The 12,470-nt window shown below is 39.7% G+C and overlaps 1 protein-coding gene across 1 annotated transcript in view; it reads right to left on the bottom strand.

The window, feature by feature from the left end:
* The window catches only part of WDR64 (WD repeat domain 64), a 120,109-nt gene that overhangs the window by 27,054 nt on the left and 80,585 nt on the right, over nt 1–12,470 (bottom strand). Inside the window, exons 17-21 of the mRNA XM_070384485.1 lie at nt 10,275–10,376; nt 9,018–9,087; nt 8,105–8,141; nt 7,385–7,527; nt 1,234–1,339 (exon numbers count right to left, since the gene is read on the bottom strand). Of these exons, the coding sequence (XP_070240586.1) occupies nt 1,234–1,339; nt 7,385–7,527; nt 8,105–8,141; nt 9,018–9,087; nt 10,275–10,376 (458 nt within the window). The remainder of the gene's footprint in view (nt 1–1,233; nt 1,340–7,384; nt 7,528–8,104; nt 8,142–9,017; nt 9,088–10,274; nt 10,377–12,470) is intronic.

Genomic DNA, 12,470 nt, shown 5'->3' with positions numbered 1-12,470 from the left:
AAATTCTTCAAGAGATGGGAATACTCTATCACCTTACCTGCCTCCTGTGAAACCTGTATGCAGGTCAAAAAGCAACAGTTAGAACCGGACATGGAACAACAGACTGGTTCCAAATCGGAAAAGGTGTACATCAAGGCTGTATATAGTCACCCTGCTTATTTAACTTTTATGCAGAATACACCATGGAAATGCTGGGCTGGATGAAGCACAAGCTGGAATCAAGATTGCCAGGAGAAATATCAATAACCTCAGATATGCAGATGACACCATCCTTGTGTAGGAAAGTGAAGAAGAACTAAAGAGCCTCTTGATGAAAGTGAAAGAGGAGAGTGAAAAAGCTGGCTTAAGACTCAACATTCAAAAAATGAAGATCATGGCATCCAGTCCCATCACTTCATGGCAAATAGATGGGGAAGCAATGGAAACAGTAATAGACCTTATTTTCTTGGGCTCCAAAATCGCAGCCATGAAATTAAAAGATGTTTGCTCCTTGGAAGAAAAGGTATGACCAACCTAGACAGCGTATTAAAAAGCAGAGATATTACATTGCCATCAAATGTTCATCTAGTCAAAGCTGTGGTTTTTCCAGTAATGTATGGATGTGAGAGTTGGTCCATAAAGATGGCTGAGTGCTGAAGAATTGATGTTTTTGAACTGTTGTGTTGGCGAAGACTCTTGAGAGAGTCCTTTGGACAGCAAGGAGATCAAACCAATCAATCCTAAAAGAAATCCATCCTGAATATTCATTGGAAGGACTGATGGCTGAAGCTGAAATTCTGATACTTTGGCCAATTGATGTAAAGACTTGACTCATTAGTAAAGACCCTAATGCTGGGAAAGATTGAAGGCAGGAGAAGGGGATGACAGAGGATGAGATGGTTGGATGGCATCACCGACTCGATGGACATGATTTTGAGCAAGCTCCGGGAGATGGTGATGGACAGGGAAGCCTGGCATGCTGCAGTCCACGGGGTCGCAAAAAGTCAGACACAACTGAGCAAGTGAACAACAGTCCTATACCCAATTTAATGACAGAAGAAATCATATGTCTTGCTTTAAATACAGAGCTATAAATGAAATAGGTTCTCCTGACATCCTTTCATTCTTCTGTTTATTTGGCAGCTTGGGTATCCTTCCGTTTCAATAAATGTCACAGTGTTATCCTATATCCATTTTTATATCATGTAGGTTGTTAAGATACCTGTGGCCAACTGCATAACAGCAGTGACTTACCCGTATTTCCAGTCAGTAGTATTCTTGCACATGAATCAGTGAACAGCGATGTCAGAGAAATGGCAGCATGTTTTGTGAAAGGTAGAATATCTTTCAGTAGTCTTCCCTGTATAAAATATGATAATAAATTATATAAACATCAGTATTGGAGTTGAGTTTATAGATAATTTATCCGAAGAGCTATATACTAATTATAACGTGATTTCTCTTCTAACATGATTTCTCTTCTTCATAATAAAAATAATTTGAAATTATGATGCTTTTGAACTGTGGTGTTGGATAAGACTCTTGAGAGTCCCTTGGATGGCAAGGAGGTCCAACCAGTCCATCTTAAAGGAGATCATTCCTGGGTGTTCTTTGGAAGGAATGATGCTAAAGCTGAAACTCCAATACTTTGGCCACCTCATACGAAGAGTTGACTCATTGGAGAAGACTCTGATGCTGGGAGGGATTGGGGGCAGGAGGAGAAGGGGATGACAGAGGATGAGATGGCTGGATGGCATCACTGACTCGATGGACATGAGTTTGAGCGAACTCCGGGAGTTGGTGATGGACAGGGAGGCCTGGTGTGCTGTGATTCATGGGGTCGCAAAGAGTCGGACACGACTGAGCAACTGAACTGAACTGAACTGATAAGGACTTATTTCCTTGAAACTAAATATTAGTAAAAGTGGGGTCAACTGTTAACTATAACCATCTAGACTCTTAACTGCAGATCACCTCTATACTTGGAGGTTGTTTTCTGTCACTTCCGATAACCCTCTTCATGCAGTTCCTCAACCCCTTTCCAGTGATATATTCTCCTTTTAAATAAACATGATTTTCATATTTAAGTGTTTCTCACTCACTTTAAGCCAGAATGTTGTATTTGTCCTTTCAGAAATATCTATTTTTGAATATTGGTACAAGACAGATTGCAAGAGATTCAAACTTGGCAGGTTGTTTTTCAGTGCTTAGTGTAAGTCATCACTGACTTTCATATACATTTCTGTACTTACTTGGAGAATAAAAGTCAAAACATAGGAAGAAAAATTTTGAATCTGATACTTGTTTCCTGAGATTTAGTTGGATATGATATTTTCTCCTCCTATTGTTCACACACTTTTATTATTTACTTATTTTGGGGGGAGGGCGAAATGTCACTGCTCCAATACCTGGATCGTCTCAGAGAAAATCATTGTTTACAGTATTTCATAGCATTTTCAAACCAAGAAAGTGAAGTCGCTCAGTTGTGTCCGACTCTTTGCAACCCCATGGACTGTAGCCTATCAGTTTCCTCCATCCATGGGATTTTCCAGGCAAGAATACTGGAGTGGGTTACCATTTCCTTCTCCAGGAGATCTTCCCAACCCAGGGATTGTACTTGGGTCTCCCACATTGTAGGCAGATGCTTTACCATCTGAGCCACCAGGAATCAAGAGTTTCTCACTAATAAGTTAGAATCAACTGATCAGTTGGAGGCTTTATACAGCAGACGGTATGCTGTCCTGTGTTGTTGAACCTATCTGCCATACAAAACTTGCTGTTTTCTGAGTTTCCCTCTAGAGAGGAATCCGATAAGTGATGCCATCTCCCTTGCTGTTCACCATCATCAGTCTACTCAAATCCTTACTTCTGTCATTTCAAACCCCCTGCCCTACTTTCCACCCCCAAATCATTTAAAGTCTTTCAGTAAATGAAAGTTATCCCTTCATTGTAAAGTGTTTAGGACCCTCAATATAATGTAATAACTTCTTCCAGTAGCTTGGAAAGCTAAAATTTCATGTATAGTCCACATTTCAGTGTTCTTACACTGTTTAATGATGTATTCATCATTAATATTATATGTTATTTAAATCTTAGTTTTCTGAATGCTGTTTTAAGCCAACTTTTTCACTCTCCTCTTTCATTTCATCAAGAGGCTCTTTAGTTCTTCACTTTCTGCCACAAGGGTGGTGTCATCTCTGTATCTGAGATTATTGATATTTCTCCTAGCAATCTTGATTCCATGTGCTTGATGGAGCATGTGCTTCATCCAGCCCGACATTTCCATGATGTATTCTGCATATAAGTTAAATAAGCACGGTGACAATATACAGCCTTGATGTACGCCTTTCCCAATTTGGAACCAGTCTGTTGTTCCATGTCCAGTTCTGTGATTCCTGATGCGCATACATATTTCTCAGGAGGCAGGTCAGGTGGTCTGGTATTCCCATCTCTTTCAGAATTTTCCACAGTTTATTGTGATCCACACAGTCAAAGGCTTTGGCATAGTCAATAAAGCAGAAATAGATGTTTTTCTGGAACTCTCTTGCTTTTTCAATGATCCAACAGATGTTGGCAATTTGATCTCTGGTTCCTCTGCCTTTTCTAAATCCAGCTTGAATGTCTGGAAGTTCACAGTTCACATACTGTTGAAGCCTGGCTTGCAGAATTTTGAGCATTACTTTGCTAGTGTGAGTTGAGTGCAATTGTGCAGTAGTTTGAGCATTCTTTGGCAGTGCCTTTCTTTGGGTTTGGAATGAAAACTGACCTTTTCCAGTCCTGTGGCCACTGGTGAGTTTTCCAGATTTGCTGGCATATTGAGTGTAGTACTTTCACAGCATCATCTTTTCAGATTTGAAGCAGCTCAGCTGGAATTCCATTACCTCCACTAGCTTTGTTCATAGTGATGCTTCCTAAGGCCCACTTGACTTCACATTCCAGGATGTCTGATTCTAGGTGAGTGATCACACCATCCTGGTTATCTGAGTCATGAAGATCTTTTTTGTATAGTCTTCTGTGTATTCTTGCCACCTCTTTTTAATATCTCCTGCTTCTATTAGGCCCATACCATTTCTGTCCTTTATTGTGCCCATCTTTGCATGAAATGTTCCCTTGGTATCTCTAATTTTCTTGAAGAGATCTCTAGTCTTTCCTGTTCTATTGTTTTCCTCTATTTCTTTGCATTGATCATTGAGGAGGGCTTTCTTATCTCTCCTTGCTATTCTTTGGAACTCTGCATTCAAATGGGTATATCTTTCCTTTTCTCCTTTGCCTTTCATGTCTTTTCTTTTCTCAGCTATTTGTAAGGCTTCCTCAGACAACCATTTTACCTTTTTGCATTTCTTTTTCTTGGGGATGGTCTTGATCATTGCCTCCTGTACAATGTCATTAAGCTCTATCCGTAGTTCTTCAGGGACTCTATCAGATCTAATCCCTTGAATCTATTTCTCACTTCTATTGTATAATAATAAAGGATTTGGTTTAGATCATACCTGAATGGTCTTGTGGTTTTCCCTACTTTCTTCAATTTAAGTCTGAATTTGGCAATAAGGAGTTCATGATCTGAGCCACAGTCAGCTCCTGGTCTTGTTTTTGCTGACTGTGTAGAGCTTTTCCATCTTTGGCTGCAAAGAGTATAATCAATCTGATTTTGGTGTTGACCATCTGTGATGTCCATGTGTAGAGTCTTCTCTTGTGTTGTTGGAAGAGGGTGTTTGCTATGACCAGTGCGTTCTCTTGGCAAAACTCTGTTAGCCTTTGACCTGCTTCATTTTGTACTCCAAGGCCAAATTTGCCTGTTACTCCAGATATCTCTTGACTTCCTACTTTAGCATTCCAATCCCCTATACTGAAAAGGACATCTTTTTTCGGTGTTAGTTCTAAAAGGTCTTGTAGGTCTTCACAGAACCATTCAACTTCAGCTTCTTCAGCATTATTGGTCAGGGCATAGACTTGCATTACTGTGATAGTGAATGGTTTGCCTTGGAAACAAAGAGATCATTCTGTCTGTTTCTGAGATTGCATCTACGTACTGCATTTCGGACTCTTTTGTTGACAATGATGTCTACTCCATTTCTTCTAAGGGATTCTTGCCCACAGTGGTAGATACAATGGTCACCTGAGTTAAATTCACCCATTCTGGTCCATTTTAGTTCACTGATTCCTAAAATGTCAGTGTTCACTCTTGCCATCTCCTGTTTGACCACTTCCAATTTGTCTTGATTCATGGACTGAACATTCCAGGTTCCTATGCAATATTGCTGTTTACAGCATTGGACTTTACTTCCATCACCAGTCACATCCCCAACTGGGTGTTGTTTTTGCTTTGGCTCCATCTCTTCATTCTTTCTGGAGTTATTTCTCCACTGATCTCCAGTAGCATATTGGGCACCTACCAGCCTGGGAAGTTCATCTTTCAGTGTCCTATCTTTTTGCCTTTTCATACTCTTCACGGGGTTCTCAAGGCAAGAATGCTGAAGTGGTTTGATATTCCCTTCTCCAGTGGACCATGTTTTGTCAAAACTCTCCACTATGACTCATCTGTCTTGGGTGGCCCTACACGGCATGGCTCATAGTTTCATTGAGTTAGACAAGGCTGTGGTCCATGTGATCAGTGAGTTTTCTGTGATTGTGGTTTTCATTCTGCCTGCCCTCTGTGGGATAGGGATAAGAGGCTTATAGAAGCTTCCTGATGGGAAAAACTGACTGGATGGGCGGGGCCATGCTCAGTAAATCTTTAATCTAATTTCGTGTTGATGGATGGGCTGTGTTCCTTCCCTGTTGTTTGACCTGAGGCCAAACTATGGTGGAGATATTGAAGATAATGGTGACCTCCTTCAAAAGGTCCCATGCAGGCATTGCTGCACTCAGTGCCCCCAACCCTGCAGCAGGCTACCACTGATCCACACCTCCACCAGAGACTCCTGGGCACTCATGGGCAAATCTGGGTCAGTCTCTTGTGGGATCACTGCTCCTTTCTCCTGGGTCCTAGTGTACACAAAGTTTTATTTGTGCCCTCCAAGTGTCTGTTTCCCCAGTCCTGCATAAGATCTGGCAGCTCTATGGTGGGGTTAATGGTGACCTTCTCCAAGAGGGCTTATGCCCTATGCCATACCCACAATGACTGCACCCAGACCCCCTGCCCCTGGTGCACTCCAGGTGCACACCAGAATACAGTCAAACACAGTTCTGGCTCAGTCTCTGTGGAGTCTCTGAGCCCTGGTGTGCACAAGGTTTGTTTGAACCCTCCAAGTGTCTCTGGCAGGTAAGGGGTTCAATTCTAAATGTGATTTCACCCCTCCTACAATCTTGCTGGGGCTTTTCCTATGCCCTTGGACATTGGGTATCTTTTTTTGGTGGGATCCAACGTTCTCCTGTTGATGGTTGTTCAGCAGTGAGTTGTAATTTTGGAGTTTTCACAGGAGAGGATGAGCACATATCCTTCTACTCTGCCATCTTCATGACTTCATCTCCATTACTTCATGGCAAGTCGATGGGGAAACAATGGAAACAGTGACAGACTTTATTTTATTTTATTTTATTTTTTTGGCTCCAAAATCACTGCAGATGGTGACTGCAGCCATGAAATTTAAAAATGCTTGCTCCTTAGAAGAAAAGCTATGACCCACCTAGACAGCATATTAAAAAGCAGAGACATTACTTTGCCAACAAAGGTCCATCCAGTAGTCATGTATGGATGGGAGAGTTGGACTATAAAGAAAGCTGAGCACCAAAGAATTGATGCTTTTGAACTGTTGTGTTGGAAAAGACTCTTGAGAGTCCCTTGGACTGCAAGGAGATCCAACCAGTCCATCCTAAAGGAAATCAGTCCTGAGTATTCATCAGAAGGACTAATGCTGAAGCTGAAACTCCAATATTTTGGCCAGCTGATGTGAAGAACTGACTCGTTGGAAAAGACCCCTGATATTGGGAAAGATTGAAGATGGGAGGAGAAGGGGATGACAGAGGATGAGATGGTTGGATGGCATCATTGACTTGATGGACATGAGTTTGAGTAAGCTCCGGGAGTTTTTGATGGACAGGGAGGCCTGGTATGCTGCAGTCCATGGTGCTGCAAAGACTTGGACACTACTGAGTGACTGAACTGATTATTTAAATATCCAATGAAATATATAGTGGGATGTATTTGTAGCTCAATGTAAAGAAAGATCGGAAATACAGTAGTTGTCTTAGCAGTTTTGATGATTTGATCTTTTGAGTTACAAAATTGACCTAAATTTTTGAGTAGTATTTTCAGTGAGTAGACTGCAAAACCAGCCATTTGGCTAGAAGATTGAACACTAATAAAATTAGATGCTATATCGAACCTTAGGGGGCTAAGGTTTATTCAATAATCCTTTTTATCTTTCCCGTTCTTTGCTGTTCCAGGTAAATGACAGGCCCTGACCTCCATAGTCCACAAGCGGAGATGTCCGTCCTCATGTGCAGTGACGAGGATAGGTGGTGGTTGAGCATCTGTTTCATTGGTGCGTCCGGGAGGCTTTTTGTCCGCTGGCTGTTGCTCTCTCACAGCAACATCTGTTTGCTCACCTGTTGGAAAATTAGTGAGTTACCAGTGTTTGTTGTACTTGGCATTTCAAATTTTATAGAATATAAAAGAGGAAGCAAGTAGGAAAATAGAAAAAAAAAAAAAACTCACATTCTTTTCCCTAGAATTAAAAAAAAATTTTTTTTTTTTAAATCTTAGAGAACTTCAGTCAGTGCAGAGAACAAAAAACCTTTAACAAATGGAATCCTGTATTACTGGAAAAAACTAAAAGAGCTCATTTTGGGTTCTATTACAAAAGCCTCTGTACTGTACATGGTAGTTAAAACTAGGTATACATCCAGTATGAGTCCTATACAGTCAAAAAAGGCTTATGAATCTAGTATAAGCTTCAGGGCAGCAGGCTGGAGACTAAGAAGCTCAGTAGTACTTTGGATTTTTTAAATCTAAAGTTCATAGTTATAAAAGCATCATAATAATGTAAACTCCGCCTCTTAGATGACTGAATCCTACAGCACCTCAGCATTTAGTCACAAAAAAGAATATACATTAATTCTAAGTAGTCTCACCTAAACTCCCTGTGGCAAAGAAGTGAAGAAAGGGAGGCGATTTCATACTAACCTTTAACCTCACTCTCATGTATGCTCTGTTTGCTTCCCTGAATTCGGGGAGAAAAAGAGAATATTTATGGTATTGTAAGGAAATGTGATACACTGAATGAATAGATTTTTGTCATAGTTAAATTTATATCTCCAAGCATTAACTTTAAAGTTACTTTACAATTAATTCTTTGAAAAGATGCATTGCAGTGATTTTCATGTTTATAAGTAGGGTATTTATAACACAGCCTTTTCCTAGTGGCTCCAGTGTAGCATAATAACGAGAGTAATTAAATACCTAGAGCTTGCTACATTCTTGGTGTATAATGTCTCTAATTCCATTAACAACCATACCAGTTAGGTTCTACTATTCCCTTTTTGTATTGCTGAAGAAATGGAAACTCAGAGGTTAAGTGACATCTCTAAAGCTTGGATTTAAGTACAAGTCTGTTTGACACATCCTTACAAGCTGATTATTTCCACTATGCTAGTGCTTTTAAAATAATTTATACAGTGAAAACTTTCCTTCAAACAAAATCTTAACTAGAAATAAAAATGTATAAAAAATATAAAATATGAAACCAAGAACACAGTTTGAAAACCATTTCATTACATTGTGTTGTAACATAATCACATGCTGTCTCTTTCCTCTGTGAAATGTATATAATACTTTTTAGCAAAAGAGATAGTCTAAAATTATTATTTAATGAACATAAAAATAGCCTATGTAATTTATTTTATTCATGAAATAAATAAATTTATTTATTTATTATTGCATATAGGAAAGCCTTGAAAAATAGTGGGAAAAAAGATAAAAACAGTTTAGACATTGCTTTTTAGGGAAAACAAAAAAGATTTTACCTACTACGTGCAACAAATTATTGAGCCAACATTGGCAATAACAGGAAGGCACACTCTCCTTTTCTCTTGCTTACCTTGCTACTCTGTGGACCCTTGCTAGAATCACACTGGGATGAAGAACATATAGAATCCTGACTTGATCTCCTATAAGGAGAGGGAGGAAGCCCAAGGAGGAAAAGTTAAGATATTTTTTCATACTCAGAAGGTGCTCTCCTCTGTTTTAATTTAAGCTGGTTACTTTTTTTTTTTTTAGCATCTCTGGATTTTAGTGTGGATACTGCTCAGGTGTAGGAAATAAAAATCTGTTCTTTCCCACTGTTAAGGCTACATTTAGTCCCAGAGGCTCTGACACTGAAATGGTGAGGAGTGAGGTGGCTGTGAGGAGGCTTGGAAAACCTAGTAACTTCTGCTCTACAGTTTCTAATTCTGCTACAATGGGCTGAAAACTGGCTTAGTGTTCTGGTGCAGATATATACAGATGAGGTCCTCAAAATATTCTCAGAACATTTCAAGTCAAGGAGTAAGGAAGATGTTATATTCTGGCTCACTTCTGGATGATGAGATAGTACAGAAGCCTTTGATTTCTCTCCAGAGATGTGTTTTTCGTTGCCTATTGAAATCAGAGCTCTCAGGCAAATATAAATAGGAAAAACACCTTTTCTTAAACTTAAAAAAAAAAAAATCCCCTGCTGTCTTGGAATGGATGATGATTGCTCAGTTATAGTGGATGTCATATGAAACCTGCTTCCATATGATCTTTCATATTTTCCCTATAAATCTTTTTTTTTCTGCTTTATATCAGTGCTGATAGAGTTGTATTTTAGCTGCAAGTGGGGTCAAGTGAGCAGTTTTCCTCTCTGCCGTGGGACTGAAATGGTAAGGGGAAACTGGATAACCACACGGCAATTAGATCCCCCTAGGGCCACCCATTTACAAAAACAGTAATAGGGAAGAAAGCTGAAGCCAAGTATGTCAGTCCAAATATATCTCCCCTCAGGTGTGTGTGTGTGTGCTCAGTCATTCAGTTGTGTCTGACTCTTTGTGACCCGTGGACCGTAGCCCACCAGGTTCCTCTTGTCCATGGAATTTTTCAAGCAACAATACTAGAGTGGGTTGCCATCTTCCTCCTCCAGGGGATCTTCTGGCCCCAGGGATCGAACCCGCATCTCCTGCATCTCTTGCATTGTCAGGTGGAAGCTTTACCACTAGTGCCACCTGGGAAGACCCTTCTCTCAATTGTACCTTCCTAAATGCTGGGATGAGGAGAACTCTTTTTATATCATCCACTTAAGTCCCAGACAGTATTTCTTGATCAGTAAGTGCTGAGTTACCTTACACATTCAGGATTACGAAAGAGAAATAGTATGTCATTAATTCTAAAGCGTTTAGGGTCCAAATCAGGGTCTATAGTGAAGCAATCTTCTGGTCTATACCTAGGAATGAGCATACAAGATAAAAATTTACAAATAAGGTAACGTACATTATTATATATTCCACGCAGAGGTAATCAACTCCTGAAATGTTGATTATCATTGAACATGGAGAGAAAACCCAAAAGTATAGCATTTGAATTCTTTCTTAATAAACATCTATATAACAACATGATCTTTTAGTGTTTAGAAGTCTTTTAATTCAATCAGTTTGTCTATTAGTTCAGAGAGTGAACTTATACAACCTCCTGGAAGTTTCATACAGTTTAAAGAATAGATTTCTACTCTTTGAATAAGTACAGTGAGAAATTAGAATAAAATATAGTTACTACCCTCAAGCACCTTATAATTAAGCGCAAAAGGAAAGCAGGTAATTCAGTAATCACACTATTCTTCCTGCTCCAGTTTCCAATTGACTCAGATTCCCAAAAACACCTTCCTAGGTAGTTTCATGGAAGCAGAAGGCTGGTCCCCCACCATCTGCCCTCGCACTTCATAGTAGGCTTTTAAAGCCATGTTTGATATTCCTTATAGGAAATAGATGTTGTAACAAACTGTTCTTTTTCCTTTAGTGAAAATTACCTCTCCTAATTTGGATGGACAAGTGATGAAGGACCTGCTGGGGAGTGAACCAAGCTCAAAGGAGGAGACTGCAAATTTGATGACTTGTTGAGCTCCAACTTTTTATGTATTTCTGCTCCGCAAGTGAACTGCATGGTAAAGTGGATTATTCATTAGCAATAACAATTTCTAGTTTGCACCCTCAAAAAAGCATAGGACTTGGAACAGAAAAAGAAGGACTATTTCTCCTGACTGGTGAAGGGCTGTTAGACAAAGTTTGAGGTAGAGGTAGAGATGGCCATCCTTAACTTTAGAGTCTTTAAACTGGACCTGGATTACTTTGGACAGTTAAATTATATGTTTTGCAAAATACTCCAGTGATTCTAAATCAATTGTTTTAATATAATCACCTTTTTGTGGGAAGAGGACACTGTATGACCCACTGTAGTCAGTTATTCTTCTTTGGGTGCTGGATTTGCATGCATCCCTTGGCAAACTGCCTAGCCCTTCAAGAATAGATTCAAGAAGAATCTCCACCTTTGAACTGGGAATATTCTCAGGGGAGCTGCAATCTCTTTTAAGCTGTGGCAGTAGGTTATGGTCTTTGCATTTTTAGTCTAGTAGCTGCTTTCCCAAAATAGTGAGTCATACATAAGCTGACACAGTGTGAAAACTGTATTAATAAGAAGATGAGGAATTGTGTGGTGTTATTATTTAGGAATAAAGTGACACGTATACAGTCTGTGAGAAAAGCAAGGATTGGAGGAAAGGAACTGAAGGATGACAGGACTTCTAGGGGCAGGGCCCAGCAGACCCTGGGCTGAGGTAAAGAGGAGGGGTTTGCAGAAACAGCTACCTCAGCTTAAGGTTCAAAGAAAAGCATACCCAGAGTCCCAAAAAGAAAGGAATATTTCCTCCCAAAACTTGGCTAAAAGTAAAAACTCTGACATGGACTGAAAAGGGGCATAGAGTCCAGGAAGACATATGCAGGTACTGTAGCTAGGAGAGGCAGAGATTTCTTTCGCTTTTTCTTCTTCTTTTCCCCTGTCTTCTCTGACTCTCTTCTCCTTTATACCTCTTTCCTTCCCCCAAATGCTTAAATAGAATTGATTTTATTTTTAATTCATTGTTAAGGTTCTTGGCCATCTTATACCTTGAAGTACAACTTTAGAAACTCTCTAGATATAGGGTGATATACGGCCCTTACTTAGAGCCCAATTACACAACTGAGGAAAGGTTATTATTTTTAACCCATCCATAACAAATAATACAATGTTACATTATATCCCTTATAACCAATGGTAAGCATATTTAGAACTAGATTTCCAGGGGAGGGTAAATTTTGTGGAACAGAGCAAATCTAGTTGGTTGAGATGTAGAATTGAATATGTAATGCCCTTGTTAGTACTGCCCTGTAGTATTGGGTGGAGCTCTTTTTCCATAAGAGCTTATGGAAAAACCCAAAAGAACTTTTTGACCACCCCAATAAACTGGATGTGTTGGAGTGGTGAATGAGAAGGAAAACCCATCTTAATT

The sequence above is a fragment of the Bos mutus genome, chromosome 16 (assembly GCF_027580195.1).
Source record: "Bos mutus isolate GX-2022 chromosome 16, NWIPB_WYAK_1.1, whole genome shotgun sequence".
NCBI lineage: Eukaryota > Metazoa > Chordata > Mammalia > Artiodactyla > Bovidae > Bos > Bos mutus.
This window is presented reverse-complemented; position numbering and strand designations above follow the sequence as displayed.